Here is a 25,639-nt window from a genome sequence, read left to right as displayed (position 1 = left end):
AAGCCCCTAAAAACCCATAACCATAAACATGTCTACTAGATTTTGTGGAAATAATTCGAATCGTTCTGCAATGGCACTACTTTTCGCGGAAGAAATCTGAAATAAACCAGTCTTCGTGGAAACAATTAACATACATATTTTAGTATTCGAGGAAACTGAAAATCGGGTTTGTTTAGTTGTAATATAAGCTATGCTCCTTACCAACTTTCAAAGTAATTATTCTGATTATAAGCAACGATAACTATGATGAAAAAGTTTTTTTGAAATAGTTGGATTAGTGCTCTACATGTACTTACCGGTTTTTCCAAGTACCTACCTTATAATTTATTTCATTAATTCGTTATCGTATACCTTTTCGTAATTAATATAATACTTTTTTGCATCTACTAATAGGTCTGGATCCCGCGTATGAAAAAAATTTGATTAATAGCAAGCTGAAAAATGCCCTAGAGTGGAATCCCCAAGGAAAGAGAAAAAGAGGTCGCCCAGCACAAACTTGGAGAAGATCCATCATGGACGAGATAAGAAGTCAAGGAAAGTCTTGGAATGAGGTGGAGGCCCTAGCGCAAAATAGAACCCGATGGCGCGTTTTCACTGAAGCTCTATGCTCCACTTAGGAGTTCAAGAACATTATATATTATATATATATATATATATATATATATATATATATATAAGCTGAAAATTTATTAATAGCTTAAGGGTGTCTAATAGGACAAACTTTGATATATGGGAATACTGGAACAGTGTAAGTTTTAATTGTGGAACAGGTTAAAAATTTGGAACGGTCAGGCAGACCACGAAAACGTCACATGTATTTTGTCCGACAGAATTTCCAATTGATTTGGTACCCTTTCATTAAACTCTCATGCAAAAATCAGACCGCTATTTATCACCTGTCATAATTCCTGTCATTTGACATATTCTACGTGTTCGACTCATTATAATTCCCATTTGGTGATAAATAGCAGCCTGATTTTTGCGTAAGAGTTTAATGAAAGGGTAACAAATCAATTGGAAGTTCTGTCGGACATGTGACGTTTTCGTGGTCTGACCGTTCCAAATTTTTAAACTGTTCCACAATTAAAACTTCCCCTGTTCCAGTGTTCCTATATATCAAAGTTTGTCCGACTAGACACCCTTAAGCTATTAACAAATTTTCAGCTTGCTATTAATCAACTTTTTTTTCATACGTGGGATCCAGACCTATAAAATTTCTAATAATATTCTGTAAATTTACATTATCAGGTACCAATATCTAAACACTTAAGTATACCTAATTGAGAGGTTTCTAAGAACACATCACTGATCAGAAACTAAAAACTGGGAAAATTAAAAACCTTTTTCCTTTTTACCCTTTATTATAAATATATTATTTGTAGATTGTAGATTTTATTACAGCGTATTTTCAAAACAAATGGTATTAATTTTGTTTTAATCTGCCAAAGTGTTGTACAAATAACTGATATGGCAACGCTGCTAGAATACAGTATGTTTGAGGCGATTTTAAGCAGAACTTACTGCTATCTATCGGAGATATATAGTATATTGTACAAGTGAGAAAAAAGACATATTTCTCACGAGCGCAGAAGTTTGTTGGCACGAGCCGAGGCACGAGGCGAGGGCCGCAAATCAAGCGAGGGAGAAATATGTCACTTTCTCATGTGTTGTACACTGTACTTTTTCTATGGATGCGGTTTTGTCAAGAGTTCAAACTTTAAAATTAAATAATTTAAGTGCTTTTAGGTATATTATATGCATAAATTGAAATACAATACATATACATATTCTTAAAATTCATATACGTTATTTATTTAAAATTCTAACACATTTTGGACAAGAATAATTATGTATATATTGTGCATGTTACCATGGAAACGGCGATATGTATGGAAAACCGTAGGAGAACCCGTGGGAAAACATATTTCTCACTGCAATGGCCGACTTTTCTCCCTTAATGAGAAATTGTTCGTTTTGAACGTTTGTAAGGATGTAGTGAGAGAAGTTGCACATTGTATAGCATCCATAGAAAAATAATATTACCGATGTTCTAGAGAGAGCCATTTCATGGTGGCACAATTTGATAGCGGCAACAAGATATAATTCTTGTTTAACGAGTCTCATATGTTTAGGAAAAAATATTCAACATTTTATTGGAAATATTTTCCATTGGTACAGTTTTATAATATGTTGTTATTAAAATTTTATCCAATTTCTTACCGGTAGCTTTATTATAAGCCGAAACATATTATTTTTTCCTAGTGTCGCAAAACTGTATATTCAAAAATTTAAAAAAAATCATAAGTATTTCCTAGGATTATATCTTTATGCTGTAAGAAAATTAACAAAATTGTATGATTGGTTTTCCCGCTTTATACTTGGAAAAAGGAGTTTTTTTGAATTGTTTCGGAAACGAAAACATGAAGTTTGCTCCAAATTTGTCAAAATACTTCTAGTGATCACATATGCCTTCTCAATTTTTTTAAATTTTTTGAATGTGTAGTTTATTTTTAGGGCGTTCAGATCAACCTTAATAACTGGCAAAATAACGCAAAAGATGGAAAATATAATACAATATGCAATAAAAAGAGATACAACGGGTAGAGGTGGGAAATTTAGCGATAGAAACCTATAAATTGACATGATATTGATATTTTCACACCTTTAGACGTACCGGACGATTATGTCAACTAAAACTGTCACTGTCATCGTGGTAGGTGCCAAACTCGCTCAATACGTCTAAAGGTGGTATAGGTAAAGGTGGAAACTATCAATAATATAATGTCAAAAAGAATAAGTTTTCACTCTAATGGCGCGTTGGAACTTTACCGCGCTGAGCAGATGGGACGTGAATTGTAAATTGTAGAATTCCCTCATCTTCCTTAGTCTCAGCATCCGTATGGCTTGCAAATTGTAGAAGCCTCGGAGGTGTAACCAGAGAAGGTTCCCATTGTTTTCATTCTGGTGGGATGTAGAATAGCATTATGTTGTTTTATATGCCATTAGAGTGAAAACTTATTCTTTTTGCTAGCAGTTGCCGCTAGGGCATCTATGCCATTTCGTTCGTTGCAATCCGGGACTGCACGCTGGGGTTTGTTTTGGTTGGATCAGAGAGAGCAGCATATGTGCCTCCTGATGAGAGACTAATAAGTATCGAAACCGGTAGAGGTGCTTGCTGCACTCTCTGATTGGACTGGAATATGGTTCGGCTGTATTTTCGTTTTGCAGCGAAATTGAAAATGGTTATTCATTTTTAATAAAATGTCAATTTATAGGTTTCTATCGCTAAATTTCCCAACTCCACTAGTTTCTACAATTTCAACTTACAGCGTATTATGTTTTCCATCTTTTGCGTTATTTTTTCGGCTACTAGTGCGCTCATCACTGTATAATGTATAATATCCAAGCGCACAAATTATAGTTCATAATAGATAACAATAACAATAAGTAATTTTTTTCCTATTTATAGAAGAGAATTTCGGAAAGTGTTTTGTTCCTGATTTAATTTCTGAAGCCACCTGAAGATTTTTTAATCTTTAGACATTGAAGACAACGAGATTTTAGTGAATTTGGAAGGTAAAATGGAGATAATTTCAAGTGACATTCAAGGTAAATTTATTTATAAAGATGACACAATTTAGTTAAAAGAAGTCAGAATGCCGTCACAAGAAATGATTGTTTTTTTGTTGGAGTTGGGAAGGAAATAGTAGAACTTCATACAGTGCGCTGGAATAAGTGTTACCCCCCTTATTAACTTATCTATTTTTAGCACATAAGCAAAACGCTCGGACAGGTCGATTTTTAAAATAATCATAGTATATTATAGCATCAATGTTTCGAACTTGACTTCGATCGAAATTTTGTGCCTACGCTCTCAAATAGGAATAAAGTAATATACATTTTTGTAATCAATACTTCAAGAGCTTTTAAATGAGGTGTCACATGATCACTTTCCCATTTAAAAAAATCAAAATTATGCCTGTCACCTGAAGAGGGATCGCGTAAAGTTCGAAACACTGATGCTATAATATATTGTGATTATTTTAAAAATCGACCTGTCCAAGCGTTTTGCTTATGTGCTAAAAATAAATAAGTTAATAAGAGGGGTAACACTTATTCCAGCACTTTATGTATAAAGGAAAGTATAATTATTTTTCCACCTACCTCTACCGAAAGTATACTTTTCCGGACCTGATTGTAGGGAGCAAAGTTGTACTTTTCCTCCCTAGGGAGGAAAAGTAAAAGTGACGTCATGATATTTCATTCATGAAATATAACTTATTGACGCCATGTACAATATCTATTTTCTATTACGTAACTATCTATACATTTTAACGTTTATTTAAAAACACTCTCTATTTTGCAGAATGGTAAAAAACAGTAAATTGTTATTCTGATTTAACAATGTTTACATTAATAATTTGACTTATATTTGACAGTTGACAGTTATATTGTACCTACATGTTAGTTTTTTTTTTGTTTTAATGGCATGTACTTTATGTCAATCAGCCACTGACAACATGACTGCTATATCAAAAAGATTAAATATTTAAAGACCGTAATTCCATAAAATATCAATAACGAAGAAAAATTAGTTCAATAGCTGTTGAGCGGTAATTTATGTACTGAAATAAAGAGATGGTACTAAGCTAAGGTAAGCTAATTATAGCCTCCTTTCAACATCATAGGTGTGTTCAAAAACCATCTGCAAAAATTTAATAACAATAACAATAAGATAAGAATAATAAAATAAGAATAATAATAAACAAGACGGTGAGGTCCTCAAAGTTCCATAGCAAGTTTTTTCTTTGTTTTTATCTTCCGCGGCTCCCTACTCAATCCGAAAGCCGCCTTGCTATGGACTGTCCAAGTTGATCACCATATTTTCTCTATATACATACATACACATATACACACATATAGGTACTTTTATTAATACTTGACACTACAAAACTATTTTGGTACTTGACAGAAACATCACCAACGCATTATACATACTCTCTTGTCCATTGGCTAAGATACTAAGGATATTAAACGGAGCTGGTTTCTTAAGTCTATGTAGCTGCTGAATAAATCAATCTGTTTCATTCTTATATTTTTGGCATTCAAAAAAAATATGATCTAAATCACCTTTTTTATCACAATTTGGACATCGATCATTTTAGAGAACACGAATTTTATGCAGGTATGTGGGATAACAGGCGTGACCAAAACGAAGACGTGTTATAGTTGTGATGTATTTTCTTGAATAATTAAATGCCTGGAACCACGTTCTATTTGGTATTTTCTTTTGTATACTACAGTACCTAGAAGGGTTGGTATAAGTATGATGTGACCAACATTCATTCCAAATTGTGAGGTATTTCATTTTAATATAAGAGACTGCATCACAAAAAATTACAGGATGTTTATTAGGCAAACCATTTTTTACACTTTTTTTCGCCAGCATATCAATATGCTCATTATGATCAACACCGATATGTGCTTTAACCCAAACAAAATTAATCTTTTTATTAACTTTATGTAGTTCCAAAAAGCGTTTTTGATTGTATATATGATATAATTGGAGGAGTAACTTGGGTACTTAGTCAAAACCAAGGAATTTAGAACAGACAGGGTCCGATATAATTATTGCAGAATCAATTGTAGACTGACTTACATAATACGTCAGAGCTTCGTAGATTGCAATAGCTTCAGCACTAAATATAGAAAATATGTTATCTAGTCTGTATAGTCCTGTCGCCAGTAGGGGTACAACGGCCTCCAACATGTTTTTGTATTCTTTGGGTCATTGTAAACAAAAAATGATTTTACAAATTTTTTGGTAGGATGCATAGTTTTCGGCATAAACGGGGTTGAACTTTCAAAAAATCGAAAAATTGCAATTTTTGAACCCGAATAACTTTTGATTGAAAAATACAATAGCAATTCTGCTTACCGCATTTGAAAGTTCAAGCAAAATTCTATCGGTATTGATTATTTTCATTGCTAGAAATTAATTTTTTTATTGTTAAAAAAAGCTATTAACACATAGTGATTGGATGATGTTTTCAATGCATTTCTAATTTGAAATCGAACGAGTAGGCGCGCATACAGAATTTCTACGTACATTACGTCCATTAAAACGCATGCATTGGGCCCGGGAAACACTATGTGTTTATACCTTTATTTAACAAATAAAAACTTATTTTTTAGCAATGCAAACAATCAAAGCCGATAGAATTTGACTTGAGCTTTCAAATGCAGTAATCAGAATTGCTATTTTATTTTTTAATCAAAAGTAATTCCGGTTCAACAATTGCACTTTTTCGATTTTTTTAAAGTTTAACCGCGTTTATCTCGAAAACTACGCGTCCTACGAAAAAACTTGTAAGACCATTTTTTGCTGAGAATCACCCAAAAAATACAAAAAAATATTTTGTTTTGCGAAAAATCGCTGCTACGTAATTCCTCAAGTTCTTTGTTTATAACAATCTTATCGACATCCGGATCAACTGTTACCCAAAAAATTCGTGTTCTACGGGTCAAAATACATAAAAAAAAACTTGGGTAAGTCCATCTGAATTAAGGAGGCCGTTGTACCCCCCCTGGCGACAGGACTAGTAGGAATAATTAATATTTTTGGATGGAATATAAAAAGCAAATCCTACACCATCCTGGGACTTAAAAGCATCAGTATATATAGCCACAGATTCTTCAAAGTGTGCTAGTATAGAACTTAATATACTCTGGGCTAATTAGCAAAATTTTATTACTGAACTCGAATTATAAGATCCTATATATTAATAATAAAGGTATGCGAAGTCCGCAGATAGTATGCTACTTTTTTTATAAACAAAATTGCGCCGACAAATCGTATTTTTTTCAATTATTGCTTTATAACTCCAAAGATTTTAATTTTACAACAAAAACACCCAAATAAAAATTCACCGCAATTAAATTCTGCATAGAGACAGGTTTTTCACGATTTGCTCCGACGAAAATTTTCCTCGAAAAATCCGGGTATTCCTAACAAAAACTCTAATTTTCAAATAAAGTTTTAGGTAAGTAATTATTAATCAATAATTAAATAACTTAGTGACATCAAAGTTTTCTTGGTATATATTGTAATTCCGGAAGCCTGTGAAAATTAAACGAATATTTTAGCAACAATTCAATTGTTAAATAACACTTTATGATCGAAATAATAACAAAAATAATCATGATACATTGATCAAGATTATAAAGATTATAAAGATGAGATGCTTATTTAATATTTTATCGACTAATATAATTTTTTTTGCATAATCTTTAAATTTTGAAAAAAAAATAGTTATAATACGCTGGTCTAATTAGTAAAGTACAAAGAAAGGTTATTTACCAGCAATTTTATTGCTGGAATCGAATTATAAGATCCTATATATTATTAATAGAGCTATGCAAAGTCCGCAGATAGTGTGCTACTTTTTATAAACAAAATGGCGCCGACAAATCGTATTTGTTTCAATTATTGCTCTATAACTCCCAAGATTTTAACTTTACACCAAAAACACTCAATGTTTTTCCCGATTTGCTCCGACGAAAATTTTCCTCGGAAAATGTGGGTTTTCCAAACAAATTCTCGAATTTTCAAATAATTTTTTTGGGCCACTAATTATTTATCAATAATTATATAGCTTGGTGAAATAAAAGCTTTCTTGGTATAGATTATAAATTCAGAAGCCGGTGAAAAGTAAATGAATACTTTATCAACAATTCAATTGTTAATTAACAATTTACAGTCGCAATAACAACCAAAATATTCATGAGACATTGATCAAACTTAGAAAGATTATAAAGGTGTGATGCCTATTTAATATTTTGTCGACAAAATATAAATTTTTCATTTTTTTGCATAATCTTTAAATGTTTAAAAAAAAATTGTTATAAACAAATTAACATTTCTCAGAAATTGTTTATTATATTCTAATTTTAAAAATACTTAAAATGCGAATTTCAAATTTCTTGAAAATGAATGCTTTAAAAAAATTTTCCAACCATTTGCAAAAAAGTTATGAAACAGAAAAGTAAATATACTATTTCTCCGTTGTTTATATTTGTTTTAATTGTTTCAAAGCTTAAAAGTGAGTCTACGGTACAATCTAATTACTCACAAATAATGTCAAAAATTAGTGCAATGGTTATATTTTAAAAATGAATAATCATTTTCATTTTTTTGATTTACATTTACTCTGTGTGGAGTATGAAGGGAACCAGTCTCGTTGGAACTTTACCGCGCTGAGCAGATGTGACGTGAATTGTAAATTGTAGAATTCCCTCATCTTCCTTAGTCTCAGCATCCGTATGGCTTGCAAATTGTAGAAGCCTCGGAGGTGTAACCAGAGAAGGTTCCCATTGTTTTCATTCTGGTGGGATATGTTATATGCCATTAGAGTGAAAACTTAGTCTTTTGGTTATATTTTAATCAAAGATTAAAAATACTTTTTTTGTAATTTTTAGCGCAAAAGTAGGCCTGATACAGAGTCGGAGCTAAAATGTTCACTCGAAGCGACTGACACGCAGCATACATTATTTATATTCTGGGCTAATTAGCAAAATTCATGGAAAAGTTATTTACCAGCAATTTAATGGCTGGAATGGAATTATAAGATCCTATATATTAATAATATAGGCATGCAAAGTCCGCAGATAGTGTGCTACTTTTTTTATAAACAAAATGGCGCCCGTAAATCGTATTTTTTTTCAATTATTGCTCTATAACTCCGAAGATTTTAACGTTACAACAAAAACACTCAAATAAAAATTCACCGCAATTAAATTCTACATAGAGATATGTTTTTCTCGATTTTCTCCGACGAAAATTTTCCTCGGAAAATGCGGGTTTCCTAACAAAAACTCTAATATTCAAATAAAGTTTTAGGTAAGTAATTATTAATCAATAATTAAATAACTTAGTGACATCAAAGCTTTCTCGGTATATATTGTAATTCCAGAAGTCGGTGAAAATTACACGAATATTTTAGCAACAATTCATTTGTTAATTAACAATTTATGATCGCAATAATAACCAAAATAATCATAATACATTGATCAAACTTATAAAGATTATAAATATGAGATGCTTATTTAATATTTTATCGACAAAATATAAATATTTCTTTTTTTTTGCATAATCTTTAAATTTTGAAAAAAAAATAGTTATAATACGCTGGTTTAATTAGTAAAGTACAAATAAAGGTTATTTACCAGCAATTTTATTGCTGTAATCGCATTATAAGATCCTATATGATATTAATATAGGTATGCAAAGTCCGCAGATAGTGTGCTACTTTTTTTATAAACAAAATGGCGCCGAAAAATCGTATTTTTTTCAATTATTGCTCTATAACTCCGAAGATTTTAACTTTACACCAAAAATGGTCAAATAAAAATTCACCTCAATTTAATTCTACATAGAGGCATGTTTTTCCCGATTTGCTCCAACGAAAATTTTTCTCGGAAAATGTGGGTCTTACCAACAAAATCTCGAATTTTCAAATAATTTTTTTGGGCCTGTAATTATTTATCAATAAATATATAGCTTGGTGAAATAAAAACTTTCTTGGTATAGATTATAAATTCAGAATCCGGTGAAAATGAAACGAATACTTTAGCAACAATTCAATTGTTAATTAACAATTTACAGTCGCAATAACAACCAAAATATTCATGAGACATTGATCAAACTTAGAAAGATTATAAAGGTGTGATGCCTATTTAATATTTTGTCGACAAAATATAAATTTTTCATTTTTTGCATAATCTTTAAATGTTTAAAAAAAATTTTATAAACAAATTAACATTTCTCAGAAATTATTTACTATATTCTAATTTTAAAAATACTTAAAATGCGTATTTCATTGGTCTTGAAAATGAATGCTTTAAAACATTTTTCCAATCATTTGCAAAAAAGTTATGAAACAGCAAATTAAGTATACGATTCTTCGTTGTTTATAATTTGTTTTAATTGTTTCAAAGCTTAAAAGTGAGTCTATGGTACAATCTAATTACTCACAAAGAATGTCAAAAATTAGTGCAATGGTTATATTTTAATCAAAGATTAAAAATACTTTTTTTTGTAATTGTTAGTGCAAAAGTAAGCTTGATACAGAGTCGGAGCTAAAATGTTCACTCGATGCGACTGACACGCAGTATACATTAGGTTTGTTCCAGCAGACATTTTCAGAACCAATTCTGAACTAATACGGAATTTTTGAGTGCGCATGTCAATTCGTAGTTAATTCAGAATCGATTCAGTTTTTGGCAGTGGCTGGAACACATGTATTTTATTAAATTAAAATTGGCATTTGATAGATGACATATGATATTGTCATGTCAAATCCAAACCGTTATTTTCATTTTCAGGCTTTACTTTCATTCAGGTGTTTGAATGTTTGATTGTTAACTTGCCATCGCCACCACTTGCCTCAGCATTATAATATGGGTTTTGCATACATTTTTCTTCCAACTGATGATATACATTTCTTGATACTCGAAGATGTTCCACAAATATTTCATCACTAGATTGAGGAACAATTACTTCAATATAATTTTTGTTTCTAACGCCTGTTTCTTGATGATTTTCTAATAATAATAATAATTCTTCATCACTACTTAAACTATCCATGTCTGAATAGAAATCTTCCATTTTCAATAAAGCTCTCAAATTAGATAAACACTAGTATGTAAATGTAAGTATTTCCACAATACAGAAAAAGCTGACACACTTTACTGACACATATAGAATAACAAAAATAAACAATGAAGTTCGACATTCGATTAATCAAGATTTACGCATGTGCGAACTAAAAATCCAGTTTAAAATCGAGGATCGAATTTACGATTCTAGATTGGTTCGGAATTAAAAGTTCTTTGGGCTAGAACAGAGAACCAATAATCCCCGCGAATTTATAATCCTGAACTTCTCGTTGCTGGTTGAACGCGTTGAACGCGTTTTATGTAAAGCGCACGCTGAGTACGATCCTGAATGAGTTCAAAATTCTGCTCGAACCAACCTATTATTTATTAAAAGTGTACGTCGCGCGGCCGCCGGTCGTCGCTCCGAGTGAAAATTTTAGCTACAGTACTGTATTATTCTACTTTCGCGCGTGTAAATTACAAATATATATGTATGTATGTATATATATATATATATATATATATATATATATATATATATATATATATATATATATATATATATATATATATATATATATATATAATCTTTAATTAAAATATAACCATTAAACTTATAATCAATATTTTTTTGTAAATAATTAGCTTGTACTTTAAACTCACTTCTACGCTTTGAAAGAATTTAAAAAATTATAAACACCGTAGTAACGTATGTTTATTTTGCTGTTTCATAACTTTTTTTGCAAATGGTTGCAAAAAAGTTTTAAAGCATTAATTTTCAAGATATTTGAAATGCGCATTTTAGCTATTTTTTAAAATTATAATATAATAAAAACTTTCTGAGAAATGTTAATTTGTTTATAACTATTTTTTTAAAACACTTAAAGATTATGCAAAAAAATAAAAAAATAATATTTTGTCGACAAAATGTTAAATAGGCATCTCATGTTTATAAGATTTCAAAGTTTAATCAGTGCATTATAATTATTTTGGTTATTATTGCGACCATAAATTATTGATTAACAATTGAATTGTGGCTAAAATTATAAATTATTTAACTATTGGTGGATAATTACTTATCTAAAACTTTATTTGAAAATTAAAGATTTTGTTGGGAAAACCCGCATTTTCTGAGGAAAATTTTCGTCGGAACAGATCGGGAAAAACACGTCTCTATGCAGAATTTAATCACGGTGAATTTTTGTTGGTGTGTTTTTGGTGTAAAGTTAAAATCTTTGGAGTTATAGAGGAAAAATTGTTAAAAACACGATTTTCGGGCGCCATTTTGTTTATAGAAAAAGTAGCACACTATCTGACGACTTTGCATACCTATATTATTAATATATAGGAACTTATAATTCGATTCCAGCAATAAAATTGCTGGTAAATAACTTTTCCCAAAAATGGCATATTCTACGATAATCAGCCCAGACTAATATTAATGTGAGTATTATCACTGTATGAGGGTTTTACAATTTTGATATTCAGGAACAATGAATTGTAATCATCAAGGTCAGATAGAATTGGGCTGGGATAATATAATTCACTAAGGATATCTTGATTTGATTGTAGCGCAATACACAGTAGTGAAGAACTTTTCTTCAACCAATATTTATTTGTAAGATCGTATTCATTTAATATTACTATTCTCGAATATAGACTACTACTGTTGGTTTTTGATATCTTGAAAAGAAGTTTGTCTGCAAGAAGCTGCCTTCTGTGATTCAAATCAGGCTCAATAGCTTCTACATGAAGAGGATTAACTGAAGTTGTTTTCATGGCACCAAGACATACACGTAGGGCTGAATTCTGCAATACATCTATTTTGTTTAATATCTGTGAACAAGCAGATCCGTAGAGGACACATCCATAATCCAATATTGATCTGATATAGGCACGATAGAAAAGTAATGCGGTTTCAACGTTAGCTTCCCACCAAGTTCTAGTGACCATTTTTAGAAAATTTAAACCTTTCATACATCGGTCTAACATGTAATTGATATGAATTTTCCAAGTCAATTTTCTATCAAGTACCATGCCAAGATATTTGATTGAGTCTTTAAGGGGAAATTGATAAGAACCTAGGGTAATGTGACTTAATTTAGGTATGTTGTGTCTACTGAAAACACAAATTTCAGACTTGGAATGGGAAATCTGAAGACCATTTGCTGTTAACCATTCATGAACAACACCAAAGATATCTTTAAGAGAAACCATAGTGGTATCAAATTTCTTATTTTCGGTATATATGCAAAGGTCATCTGCATATTGTACTATTTTAAATGGAATATGATTAAAACTTAATTGGTGTAAATCAATGGTATACAGGTTAAACAGAAATGGGCTCAAAACTGAGCCTTGTGGAAGTCCGTTATTTTTATTTCTTGGACCCAAAATTTTGTTATCAAATTTTCTTAAAAATATTTTTCTATTGGTATAGAATTTAATAATCATGTTGACCACCTGATTTGGAATATGAAATAATTTTAACATCTTGTCTTTTAAAATAGGGAGGCAAACATTATCATAAGCACTTTCTACATCTATGAAAACCGCAGAAAGGTAATGGTTTCTGGAAAAATTATTGTTTATGTCTACCACAAGAGAACTGAGAGCATCTAGAGAACCAACCCCTTTGTTAAAAGAAAATTGATTTTGGCAAGATATTTTGTTATGGGTTATCCACCATTCTAATCTAACTTTGACAATTCTTTCTAAAGTCTTCAAAACACATGACATCAAAGATATTGGCCTATATGATTGTGCAAAATTGGGATCCTTACCCGGTTTAAGGATTGGTATGACAATAACAGTTCTTAATATATCTATTTCTGCATCTTTAAAAAGAAAATCATTGAAAATATCAAGTAATACATTTTTTGCAATATTCGGAAGTTTTGTAAGCATAGGATATTTAATATCATCGTAACCTGGAGCGGTGTTAGACCTATTAGTTAGTGCAAAGTCAAGTTCGTCCCGTGTAAATGGATTTAGAAGAAAGTGACTTGAAGTTACAGCATTATTTTGGATCTCGATAGCAGGATTAACTGACGAAGGAGCTATTTTGTCAAAAAATTCTTCAATCAAGTCATCATTAGAATGATTAATATTTGGAGTATACTTCCTTCATTCAACATTTTTAATAGATATATTTTTATTTAAGGAAGAACACCAGTTTTTCCAACTTTCTTTGGCTTTTTTTTTTAATTGTTTTTGTTCTTGCTACTACAGTCCAACCCGCTTATTCGAATAGCCTTCGTGCCAAGAAAAAGTATTCCTATAACCGGGATATTCTAATAACCGATCATTTGTGGCTACTTAAAACGTTTCGAGACCTTAAATTTCTATTCCTTAAACCGGGATATTCTTATATCCGGTATTCTAATAAGCGGGTTCGACTGACATCTGACATCGTACATAATTATCGAAACTAGAATTACTTTTATATGTTTTTAAAGCATCTTTTCTTTCGGAAACAACTTGTTCGCATTCGAAATCCCACCAAGGAGGAGGTGGTCGCTTAATAATTTTGAAAGGTTTATAGGTCGGAATGGATTGAGAAGATGCAATATTAAAACTTTCCATTAGGAAGTCATATTTTTCTGTGGTAGACAAGCTCTCCGAGTAGTTAAGAAAATGTTGTTCAATCAGATCCGAGTACAGAGACCAATCAGCTTTATTAACACCCCATTTGGACTTCGGAAGAATGTATTCATTCCGGAAATTAACACAAGAAAGATTCATTTGAACTACAAAATGATCCGACCCTAATGTGTCATCCAAGATATCCCAAGAAACTTCTTTTGCTAAATCAGGAGAGCATAAAGTAATATCAACACTAGATTGCGTCACATCCGGACGGGTCAGACAGGTTGGTTTGCCATTATTAAGAACAACCAAATGAAGTGTATCAATGGCATTAATAATTTGGTGGCCAATGCTATCATTTTTAAGTGTTAGTTTACTTGTTAGTTTTAGTTCTAATAAATTTTGTTGGTTAGTTACATAAATAAATTAAGTAAAAATGAAAAAATTACGTGTTATTTGAGGAAGGTGGAAAAAACATATGTATAACATGGGAGTAAAGTGCCTTTTCCTCCCTTGAATGATTACTGCCCTCCGCTACGCGTCGGGCAGTAAACTTCATTCTCGGGAGGAAAAGTAGCACTTTCCTCCCTTGTTATACAAATAGCTATTATTATCACTACCATGAGTTCCACGTTGACTAGAAAGATATAGTCCACTTACTGACGGTAAAATATTGCAAAACCTCCAAATTTTAAAGAATCGCTGGGATTGACGTGAAACCAGGCATACACATAGATACCATGTCAAAAAAAGAAATATTGTGCCGATGTGTCCTTTTGCCCTGGGGGTGAATTTCAGCCGTTCTGAGGGGTAAAAAAATATTGTTTTCTTAAATGGAACACCCTGTATTTTAGTATTGGAATGAAATGATATTTTGTGGTACTTTTTTATTTTATAAGCATTCGCCATACCTAACTGCTTTAATTTGTGAGTTATTGGTGATTCAAGCCAAACATTAATTGCAACAAAAAATACGTGAAACTTTATTAGGTTGGCCTTGAAAATATTCAGTCACAAATAATTTTTCGGAAATAATAGTACATTATTTACCGGGTAGGAAAAGCTTAACATTCCTGGACGACTGTGAAGATTGCTAAGTCGAGGCGCAAGCCGAGACTTAGCAACACAGAGTCCAGGAATGTGGCTTTTCCTACGAGGTAAACATACTATTTTTCCGCAAATCGTTTAAAATTCGACAGATATTGATTGATTTAAAAAAAAACGCGATAATTTTATTCCCAAATAAATGGTGCTTTGAAATTCCTAATAAAATTACTTGGGTTACTATGGTTACTATGTTTTCTATCATTTATGTAGAACACTAACAACTGTACGGAAATATCATTTCCTTACAGTAAGGAAGTCCTGACTTTTTCTTCAAGAAATTTTGACAGGAATGTCAAAATTTCCTGGCGATTTGCGGAAAATACATATTATTCTAGACTGATCGTTAAAATTCCCAATAATGGTTGAGCTGTCAAAATACTTACGTAGTTAAAATTGTTGGTGCGATTAACAATTAAGCACAAATTAAAGCAGTTAGGTATAGGGAATGCTTAAGAAATAAAAAAGTCACATAAATATCATTTCATTACAATACTAAAATACAGGGTGTTCCATTTAATAAAACTCAGAAAATACTCATTCCGAGTTTCGACCAACCCTGTATACTAAAATTGAACAATTAGCTATACTAATAATTTCTGACAATAGTAGACTATATTAAAAATCATTTGAATATAAATAAAGTTTTTGATGTCAAACTTCTCCAATTCTACAGGGTGTGAAAATGGCTACGAAATTAATAAAAAAACGTAATTATCTTTCAAACTACCCTGTACAACAATACAAAACCTCATATTTTAAGAAATAAGACTTCGAGTAAAATCCAAAAATGTAAAAATATAGAGTGTGTCCCATTTAAAAAAACGAAGTTATAAGCAACTTCCGGTATAACCGGAAGTAACAAATAGATGAAAATATTTTCATTAAATAGATCACTCTTCAAAACCCCTTCATGCCAATTTTCATGAGTCTGTTGTGTTTAGTTCTCGAGATACTTCTAATAGGCCCGTTATCTGCCTCACCCTGTATGTAAGCCAAATTTCCTGTGAATCCAAGCAGTTCTTTAAAATACAGAGCAAAAACCATGAGTAAATGCATTAAATGGACTAATAGGCTAATGGGCACGGGCAGATATTAGTCATTTTCTAGTAGGGATGGCGGTTGTTGACAAAACACCGGTTTTCGGTTATACCGGTTTTTTCACCTACGGTTTAACCTGGCGATTATAACCGGTCAAAAAACTGGTTATTTTAAAAACCGGTTTTCGGTTTTTTAGTCAATAGTCAATACCCGATAGGTTACATTTACATTGAGCTTTAGTTTGAGATACTCCATTCTAATCGATGTCAATCCATATCAGTATAGAAATCAGTCATCCATGTTCTCAAATCGGTTTCGGTCAGCCTAAAATTAATTTCTCATTTGCGCGTGGGTGTGTAAAAATTTTCTCATTTTTTTCTAAATTCATATTTTTTTCCTTTTATCCGGTCTTTCACCGGTTATAACTTTAAAATGAAAAAACCGGTTATAACCGGGACAAAAAAACAACCGGTAAAACCGATTATTGAGGAGTAAAAATACCGGTTCTACGTTATAACCGGTAGGTTTTTCCCATCGCTATTTTGTAGATCCATATTTTTTATTTTTATTTAGCGTATGGCTTAAGTACATCACAGAATATATTTAGATTTATGCATTATACAATGCATCACAAACAGATGTCCAGTTTTGTTATATATTCGATTGACCCTTCGGTTGCCATTACAAAGTCTATAGGTTCGCCTGTGTATGCTCTGCGTGGGCAGTTCTGAACAATGTGACTGATCGTCTGTCTTGCAGCGCCGCAGTCACAAGAAGGCGAGGGAAGTTTACCCCATCTGTAGAGGGAGTCGGCGCATCTTCCACAGTTTGTTCTAATTCGATTAAGGGCTGCCCAAATCTTACGGTGACGTTCAAATTCACTATGGTAATGCGATTCTGTCTTACTTTCCCAATCTTCTCTCCATCGGGTATTTATGTCAAAGTTGGATTGCTGCAGCGCTTGAGCAGATTGTACAGGGGGTAACCTGGATCGGAGACGGTTTCCAATAATATCGGGGATGTCGTTGTGGACTAGAAGCTGGCGACTATTTATTATTTTGTTATATTCTTTAACCAATGCATGTTCGTGGCGTAGGTTGGGTGGTGCTATATTACTAAGGGTAGGTAGCCACATTGTAGGAGTGGGCTTAATTGTGCCTGTTATCATACGCATAGCACGGTTTACTTGGGTGTCGACCAGGTGGGTGTGCCTGCTATTTAGCCACACTGGTGCACAGTATTCTGCCACCGCATATATCAGGCCAAGCGCAGAGGATCTTACAATTGATGCTGTGGACCTCCATGTAGTGCCGCAGAGTTTCTGTATTATATTGTTGCGTGTTTTCAATTTTGCTGCTGTTTTCGTCAGGTGTTCTCTGAATGTAAGCGTTCTGTCTAGAGTAACCCCAAGGTATTTCGGCTATGTATTGTGTTTCAACAGCTTGTTATTAAAATACACTCACAATTTTCTGTTTGCCAGCTTGTTGTTGAGATGAAAAGCTGATACTTCAGTTTTTGTAGTACTTGGTTGTAGTCTCAATTTCTTAAGATATTCACTGAGGATGGATAAGTCATTCGTGAGAGTGGTTTCTTTTGTTTCTAATAATTGGTGGCTTGTTGCAAGGGTCCAATCGTCAGCATATCCAAACTTTCGGGATTCGGTTTCAGGCATGTCAGCAATATAGAGGCTGAAAAGTAAAGGGGCAAGGACAGAACCCTGTGAAAGGCCATTGTTAAGTTTCATCTGTCTACTCGTCTCCTTTCCCACTATATCCTGGAAGGCTCTGTTTGTCAGCATGTTGTCAAGGAGGTTAATTATCTTTCTGCAGGGGATAATACGGGCCAGTTTATATATTAATCCCTGTCTCCAAACAGTATCATATGCTGCTGTTAGATCTATAAATACTGTTGCTGTCTTTTGTTCCTTTTGAAAACTAGCTTTTATAAAATTTGTTAATGACAGCACTTGGTCCGTACAGCTTCGATGAGAGCGGAAGCCAGATTGTTTAATGGGGACATTTTCTAGTATCCTGTGACTAATTCTGTTGAGGAGAAGCTTTTCTAATGGTTTATATACCATGCTGAGTAGAGCTATGGGGCGGTAGTTTTCTGGCTTATCGTTTGATTTGCCCGGTTTCGGAATTGCAATTATCTTTGTTCGCTTAAGTGAGAAAGGAATGTTACCTGACTGAAGTATATCATTAAAGAACATTGCAAGCCATTGTTTCGTGTATGCACCACTGTGTATCAAGAACTCAGGATGGTTCCATCCTAGATCCACAGCCCATACAGTTTAATGAAAATGTAACTTATACAAGAATTTTGTATGTCCACAATATGGCAAACAACAAAAAATTGTAAGAAGTGTTAAAATTAATTGTTTATATCTTAAGTACATACACTAAGCATCAAAATTAACGCACCACCTTAAAAATGGGACATGATTGATGTCTCATATTTCCTAAACATGTCCGATTTTAGTGATTTATTTAGTATGTTATAGATTTATTCTTTAAAAATATCGTTGTAATAATATTATTGCTAAACGGGTATGTGTCATTGTGTACCGGGTGTAACAATGATAGTGTGTTTTTTCCTCAAAATTTGGAACACCCAGTGGAATATTCTAGCGTATATAAAATATTGAATTTAAAGCTCAACTATAGCCTCAGGCTTTTTTAACATTTTGCTTTTTGATTCATTTGCCTATGTGGGATAATAAAAAGTTAGGTACTTTAACAACTAGCCATGTTATTTATCAATACAAGGTGTTTCTCAATAAGTGCGAACTTTTTAAGGGGTAATTCTGCATGAAAAAATAATGACCGTTTGCTTCATAAACATATGTCCACAAATGCTTCGTTTTCAAGATAGGGGATGTTGAATTTTTTCTTACAAACTGACAATTTATTTATTCGTCTAAAACCGGTTGAGATTGCAAATTAAATTTTGTAGGTTTTAAGAGGTAGTTATTTCGCATTTTTTGATATGCAATTAAGAATTTTTATTTACCATTGGCGTGCATACGGGATGTATCTAAAATGTTTATACCCGTATGCATGCCAATTGTGAATATAAAATTCTTAATTTTATGTCAAAAATGCACAATAACTACCTCTTAAAACCAACCAAATTTCATTTGCATATCTCAACCAGTTTTAGAGCAATAAATAAATCGTCAATTTGTAAGCAAAAATTCAATGTCCCGTATCTAGGAAGCACAGCATTTGCGGACTCATATTTATAAAACAAACAGTCATTATTTTTTCATGCAGAATTACACCTTAAGGTTTGTCGCATTTATTGAGAAACACCCTCCATTGATGAATAACATTACTAGTTGTTAAAGCACCTAACTTATTTATTATCCAACATAAACGAATAAATCAAAAAGCATAATGTTAAAGAAAGCCTAAGGCTACAGTCAAGTTTTAATTTCAATATTTTATATACGCTAGAGTATTCCACAGGGTGTTCCAAACTTTGAGAAAAAAACAGACTATAATTATTACACCCAATATACAATGACACTTACCTCTTTAGCAATAATATTATTACAACGATATTTTTAAAGAATAAATCTATAACATACTAAAAAAATCACTAAAATCGGACGACAGGTTTAGAAAATAGGAGACATCAAAAACGTCCCATTTTTAAGGTGGTGCGTTAATTTTGATGCTTAGTGTATTATCTTAAGAATAGACGATTTCTTAAAAATGTTTCTCTCATTAAATTGTTCAAATAACCCAAATGACCTCCTAAATATAACCAACCAATAATGATTTGATCATAGTTTCTTTCCAGCAAAAATTTTTGGTGTAAAATTTAAGAAAACAGTTTTCTTAAATTGCTTAAATTGTCAATAGTTACTATTGGGGTGAACATTCACTCCACCCGGTATCAAAAGTTGATATTGAAATTTGGTTATAACCACCCTATTTACAGAACACATAACCGAATTTCAGCACTTGCCTTGTTAGTATTTAGCAAACAAAATTATTAACATATTGCATAGGTACATAATAGTATCTGTTTATTATTCGATATGTAAATAAGAAAATATATAGCAGTAAAAAATGGCTGTCTAAGCTGCGTTGTAGCTGTAATAACTAGTTTGTCTTGGATGGTCGCATAGAGAATAACTAAACAGGTAAACAGGTTAGAGATATGTAGATAGAAAGAATGATAAGGGATGTAAAGAGATGAAGATGAGGTCCATCGCCTTCTTTTCAGATTCAATATACTCCTTGCACCTTAGCAATAACATCATATTTTAAGGGTAAATTTCATGGTAAAGCAATAGCAAAAATTAAAAATAAATACTAGCATAAGATAGCTCACACGCAATCAACATTAGTACAGAATATGGTTAACTTAGAACTGGCAGAGAAAAAAAAATAACGAGTTCACATAAAATCTTGTTTTTGCACTCATTAAAATTTGCATTTTCAGAATAGTATCAACGAAGTCGGGGTGCGGCATATTTCCTAAATACCTTTTTTGGATATACTGTACTATAATCGAATTATCGACAAATGTCGATAAACATCTTGACAAAATAACATTCAAAAATTAACGTGTTACCATTATAGTCCGAGAGATAGAAGCGGATTTTGTGTGTGATAAGTAATATGGAAAAACTATACGGGGATATGTTGAATTAGTTGTGTACATGACTTTTCCCAACGGCCGGATACCAGAGTGGGGGACGAGGGTAGTTATAAGGGGCCAAAATCGCGGTTTTTATTATTTTTTTTGTGACGCTCATGATCGAGATAGTGCACCAAAATTTGGGAATAAGTAGACCATGACATAACTAAGTAAAATCCCCAGAGCCGAAAACCACACTGGGGGACGAGGGTAGTTATAAGGGGTCAAACTCGCGGTTTTTATTCTTTTTTTTTTGTGGCGTTCAGGATCGAGATAATGCACCAAAATTTGGGAATAAGTAGGTCATGACGTAACTAAGTAAAATCTCTAGGGGCGGAACGCTGTGTTGTCGACAAAGGAGTGGAGGTAGGGATGAATATAAAAAATATAAAGGGTGTTTTGCGACATTCGTGATTGAGATAGTGCACCAAAATTTGGGAATAAGTAGTTCATAACGTAACTAAGTAAATCTCCAGGGATGGCACGCTGCGTGGCCGACAAAGGGGTGGGGCAGGGGTGAATATAAAAATATAAGGGGTTTTTTGCCACGTTCCTGATTGAGACAGTGCACCAAAATTTGGGAATAAGTAGACCATGACATAACTAAGTAAAATCCCCAGAGCCGAAAACCAGACTGGGGGACGAGGGTAGTTATAAGGGGTCAAATTCGAGGTTTTTATTATTTTTTTTGTGACGCTCAGGATCGAGATAGTGCACCAAAATTTGGGAATAAGTAGGTTATGACGTATCTAAGTAAAATTTTCAGGGGCGGAACACTGCGTGCCCGACAAAGGTGTGTGGGCAAAGGTGAAAATAAAAATTATAAGGGATTTTTTGTGACGTTCGTGATCGAGATAGTAAACCAAAATTTGGGAGTAAGTAAATCATGACGTAGCTAAGCAAAATCTCCATGGGCGAAAACCAGAGTTGGGGATGAGGGTAGTTTTAAGGGGTCAAAATCGCAGTTTGTATTATTTTTTTGTGGCGCATCACAACATGTGTCCCCCACGCAGCGTTCCGCTCCTGGAGATTTTACTTAGTGTAATGTCATGATCTACTTAATCCCAAATTTTGGTGCACTATCTCGATCACGAACGGCAAAAAACCCCTTATATTTTTATACTCATCCCTGCCTACCACCCCTTTGTACCCCAAGCAGCGTTCCGCCCCTGGAGAGTTTACTTAGTTACGTCATGACCTACTTACTCCAAAATTTTGGCGCACTATCTCCATTATGAGCGTCACAAACAAAATAACAAAAACCGCGAATTTTACCCCTTATAACTACCCTCGTCCCCCACTCTGGTTCCTGCGTCTGGGGATTTTACTTAGTTATGTCATGGTCTACTTATTCCCAAATTTTGGTTCACTATCTCAGTCACCAACGTCGCAAAAAACCCCTTATATTTTTTATATTCACCCCTGCCTTACCCCTTTGTCGGCCACGCAGCGTTTCCCCCCTGGAGATTTTACTTTGTTACGTCATGACCTACTTATTCCCAAATTTTGGTGCACTATCTCGATCATGAGCGTCACAAAAAAAATAATAAAAACCGCGAATTTGACCCCTTTTAACTACCCTCGTCCCCCACTCTGGTTTGCGGCTCTAGGGATTTTACTTAGTTATGTCATGGTCTACTTATTCTCAAATTTTGGTGCACTATCTCAATCACAAACGTCGCAAAAACCCTTTATATTTTTTATATTCACCCCTGCCTTACCCCTTTGTCGGCCACGCAGCGTTCCACCCCTAGAGATTTTACTTAGTTACGTCGTGACCTACTTATTCCCAAATTTTGGTGCACTATCTCGATCATGAGCGTCACAAAAAAAAATAATAAAAACCGCGAATTTGACCCCTTATAACTCCCCTTGTCCCTCACTCTGGTTTCTGGCCGTTGAGGAAAGTCATGTACACAACTAATTCAACATATCCCCGTATAGTTTTTCCATATTACTTATCACGCACAAAACCCGCTCCCAGCTCTTAGACTATTAGTTTTGAGTTCATACTTAACATTTAATTTTGTATATGACAGATGATTTCCTAACGTCTAATCTTTATCTACAATAATTATACAATTCGCAATAAAATGTTAAATTTCACCCATATTGATGGCTTCCAACTTAAATAAACATTATAGAAGTTTTCAGGGACTTTCTACCCTCGGAGATGATGTAATCTTTAATACTGCGTTTAAATTTTTTTAAATTTGTCAAAAATAAGTAGTAGTTTTCTCAGAATTTGGAAAAATATTAATGCATTTAAATAATATTGGAGCCGAAACTTTCCGTTTTTGTTTAGAATGATATCTGCTCGGGTCATTTTTTTTAATTTATAAAAAAAAAATCATTTGCAATTATTATTAATTAATTAAAGTCAAAACACAATTAGAACGGGCATCTCTTATTTTTTGTAATTGTTGCCATAGTAAATTATATATCCAATAATTATTGTTATCTTAAACAGCTCGGTCCCGATTTACCTTATACCGGATCCTCCACTATAAGATACTAGTTAAGTTAAGAATGATTACTCACCTGATATCAATAATATTTTCCCCATTGGTTACCAATGTTCCATTGTTACATTGATAAAACGGCACACATTGATAATCGCAACTAACGGAAACATTACCAGGCACAGCATAAGGATCTTTATTATTTTGATACGGATCTAGAGACAAAGGCGTCGTCGTGGTCTCTGGCTGTACAGTCGTGGTCTCATCATCAAGTTCCTTTATAATCTGGTTAAATTCTTCATCTAATTGTCCGTCTGCCACTACAAATAATACAACCACGAGCGTTAAATAGTTTACCATCAAAATTTTAGCGAACATTTCAACTAAAACACGCACAACCACTAAAGACAGCTGTAAATAGCTAGCAGATAGACTGGTAAACAAGCCTGTTGTGGTGTCTTGTGTTCGTGTCAGTAGGATAACCATAAACGGGTTTTACAACTGGTCACAGGTAAATAATGAGAACATTGATAGTACTAATGATAACTTAACGAGATACTAAATACTAATTTACGATCTTACTATCTTTTTGGTAATTCTGATGCGTCATTTGCATTTGACCGAAAAATTATTTTTCTTGAAACACAATGGCAGGTCCTAAATGTATGTCAAATTAAGAAAATACATATATTTAACTATTTTCTTTGTTCATAACAGGGCCGTAACTACGTTGTTAGGGGCCCCAGGGTAAAGGTGATCTGGGGGCCCCCTGCCGGGGGTCTGGGGGTTTACCCCCCAGCGGAAGGCTAGGTCCGGAAAAATGTTTGATATTTAACCCCTTGAAAACGCATTTTAATGGATTCTATGACTGAAGTTTCTTGAACTTTCATATTGCTATTTTATTTGACCAACACAAAAAAAATTTGAAAACACCTTATTTTTTATTCGCTTTAAAAAAATTAACAGAAAATTAACAAAATGAACAGATAGTAAAACAAAATGAGATAATATAATGAAACAATAAAAAGAAAATTTCTTGAAACTTCAAAACCGAATGGAAAAATATGAAGATATGAAGGTTTATTTAGAGAAAATGCAGGAAGAGGTAAATCAGATTGCTGAGGAGATACAGAAAATTGAAAAGGTGGATAAAAATTAAAGAATGCGATAAAATTCGATATGGAAAAAGTGGAAGAAAAATTGACGTAGATAGGAAAATGTCAAAAAGGAGGTGACCGTCGGGAAGTAGTCGTATACATATACAGCTCTAGTGAAAGCAGAATCATTTTTGACGAGGATATGTATTAGAAAACGATATCCGGTACCTTCAGCAGTGACACTCTCGAAGGCGAATACCGTCACTGCTGTTAGATTTATTATGCTGTGGTACTGGTAGGGCTGATTCCAATGTGCTCATTCCATCTTACCCTTACCTTTCTTTTCAATATGTGGTACCATGTGGTTCCGTTAACCTACCAAGATGTGGTCTGGGGTAAATTTGTTAAGACAAAGTAGCTGGTACCGGGGGCCGCTATTCCGGTTGCATTTTAGTTTTTATTTCACCAAAATAACTAATTTCCTCAGTAACAATTTATATCTTTACGAAAGGTCTCGGGGACCCCAGCTTAGCCCGGGCCCCTCTTCCAATGGCATTTTAGGTTTTATTACGCCGAAATAACTAATTTCCTAAGTATTAATTTAAATTTTTATGTTAAGGTCTCGGGAGCCCCAGCTTAGCTCAGGCCTCAGGGTTTCTTCTAAGGGTTCTGTTCCAATTGCATTTTAGTCGAAAATACTAATTTCTTTAGTGAAAAATTGAAACTTTATTTTCAGTTTTAGGGAGCCCCTAAGGTCTTTTTAAAATTGTGTCATTTGAAAATATTTCGTTGGGAACGGCTTTTAAAATACATATTTTTATTTTCCTCGTTAAACTCTATGCACGGTCAAAAAAGGGGCACCTGCTAGGCCCCCCTTGGCCGGGGGCCCCGGGGCACTGCTCCGGTTGCCCCAATGGTAGTTACGGCCCTGGTTCATAATAAGTTCATCTTACTTGCTAATTTGTAGAACATTGCATGTTAAATATTTCTGAATTCCATGGGGACTGCCCATCGAATTAAATAGTGGACATTCCCAGA

General features: G+C 33.3%; 1 protein-coding gene across 1 annotated transcript in view; it reads right to left on the bottom strand.

Moving 5' to 3' along the window:
- The window catches only part of LOC114338992 (phenoloxidase-activating factor 2), a 106,745-nt gene extending 82,778 nt beyond the window's left edge, over positions 1-23,967 (bottom strand). The window contains exon 1 of the mRNA XM_028289620.2: positions 23,584-23,967. Coding sequence (XP_028145421.2) covers positions 23,584-23,882 — 299 coding nt within the window. The 5' untranslated portion in view covers positions 23,883-23,967. The remainder of the gene's footprint in view (positions 1-23,583) is intronic.
- Positions 23,968-25,639: the final 1,672 nt, after the last annotated feature.

Source organism: Diabrotica virgifera, chromosome 4 (assembly GCF_917563875.1).
Source record: "Diabrotica virgifera virgifera chromosome 4, PGI_DIABVI_V3a".
NCBI classification, from domain to species: Eukaryota; Metazoa; Arthropoda; class Insecta; order Coleoptera; family Chrysomelidae; genus Diabrotica; species Diabrotica virgifera.
Note: the sequence above shows the minus strand (reverse complement) of the source record. Positions and strands in the feature narration are given on the sequence as shown.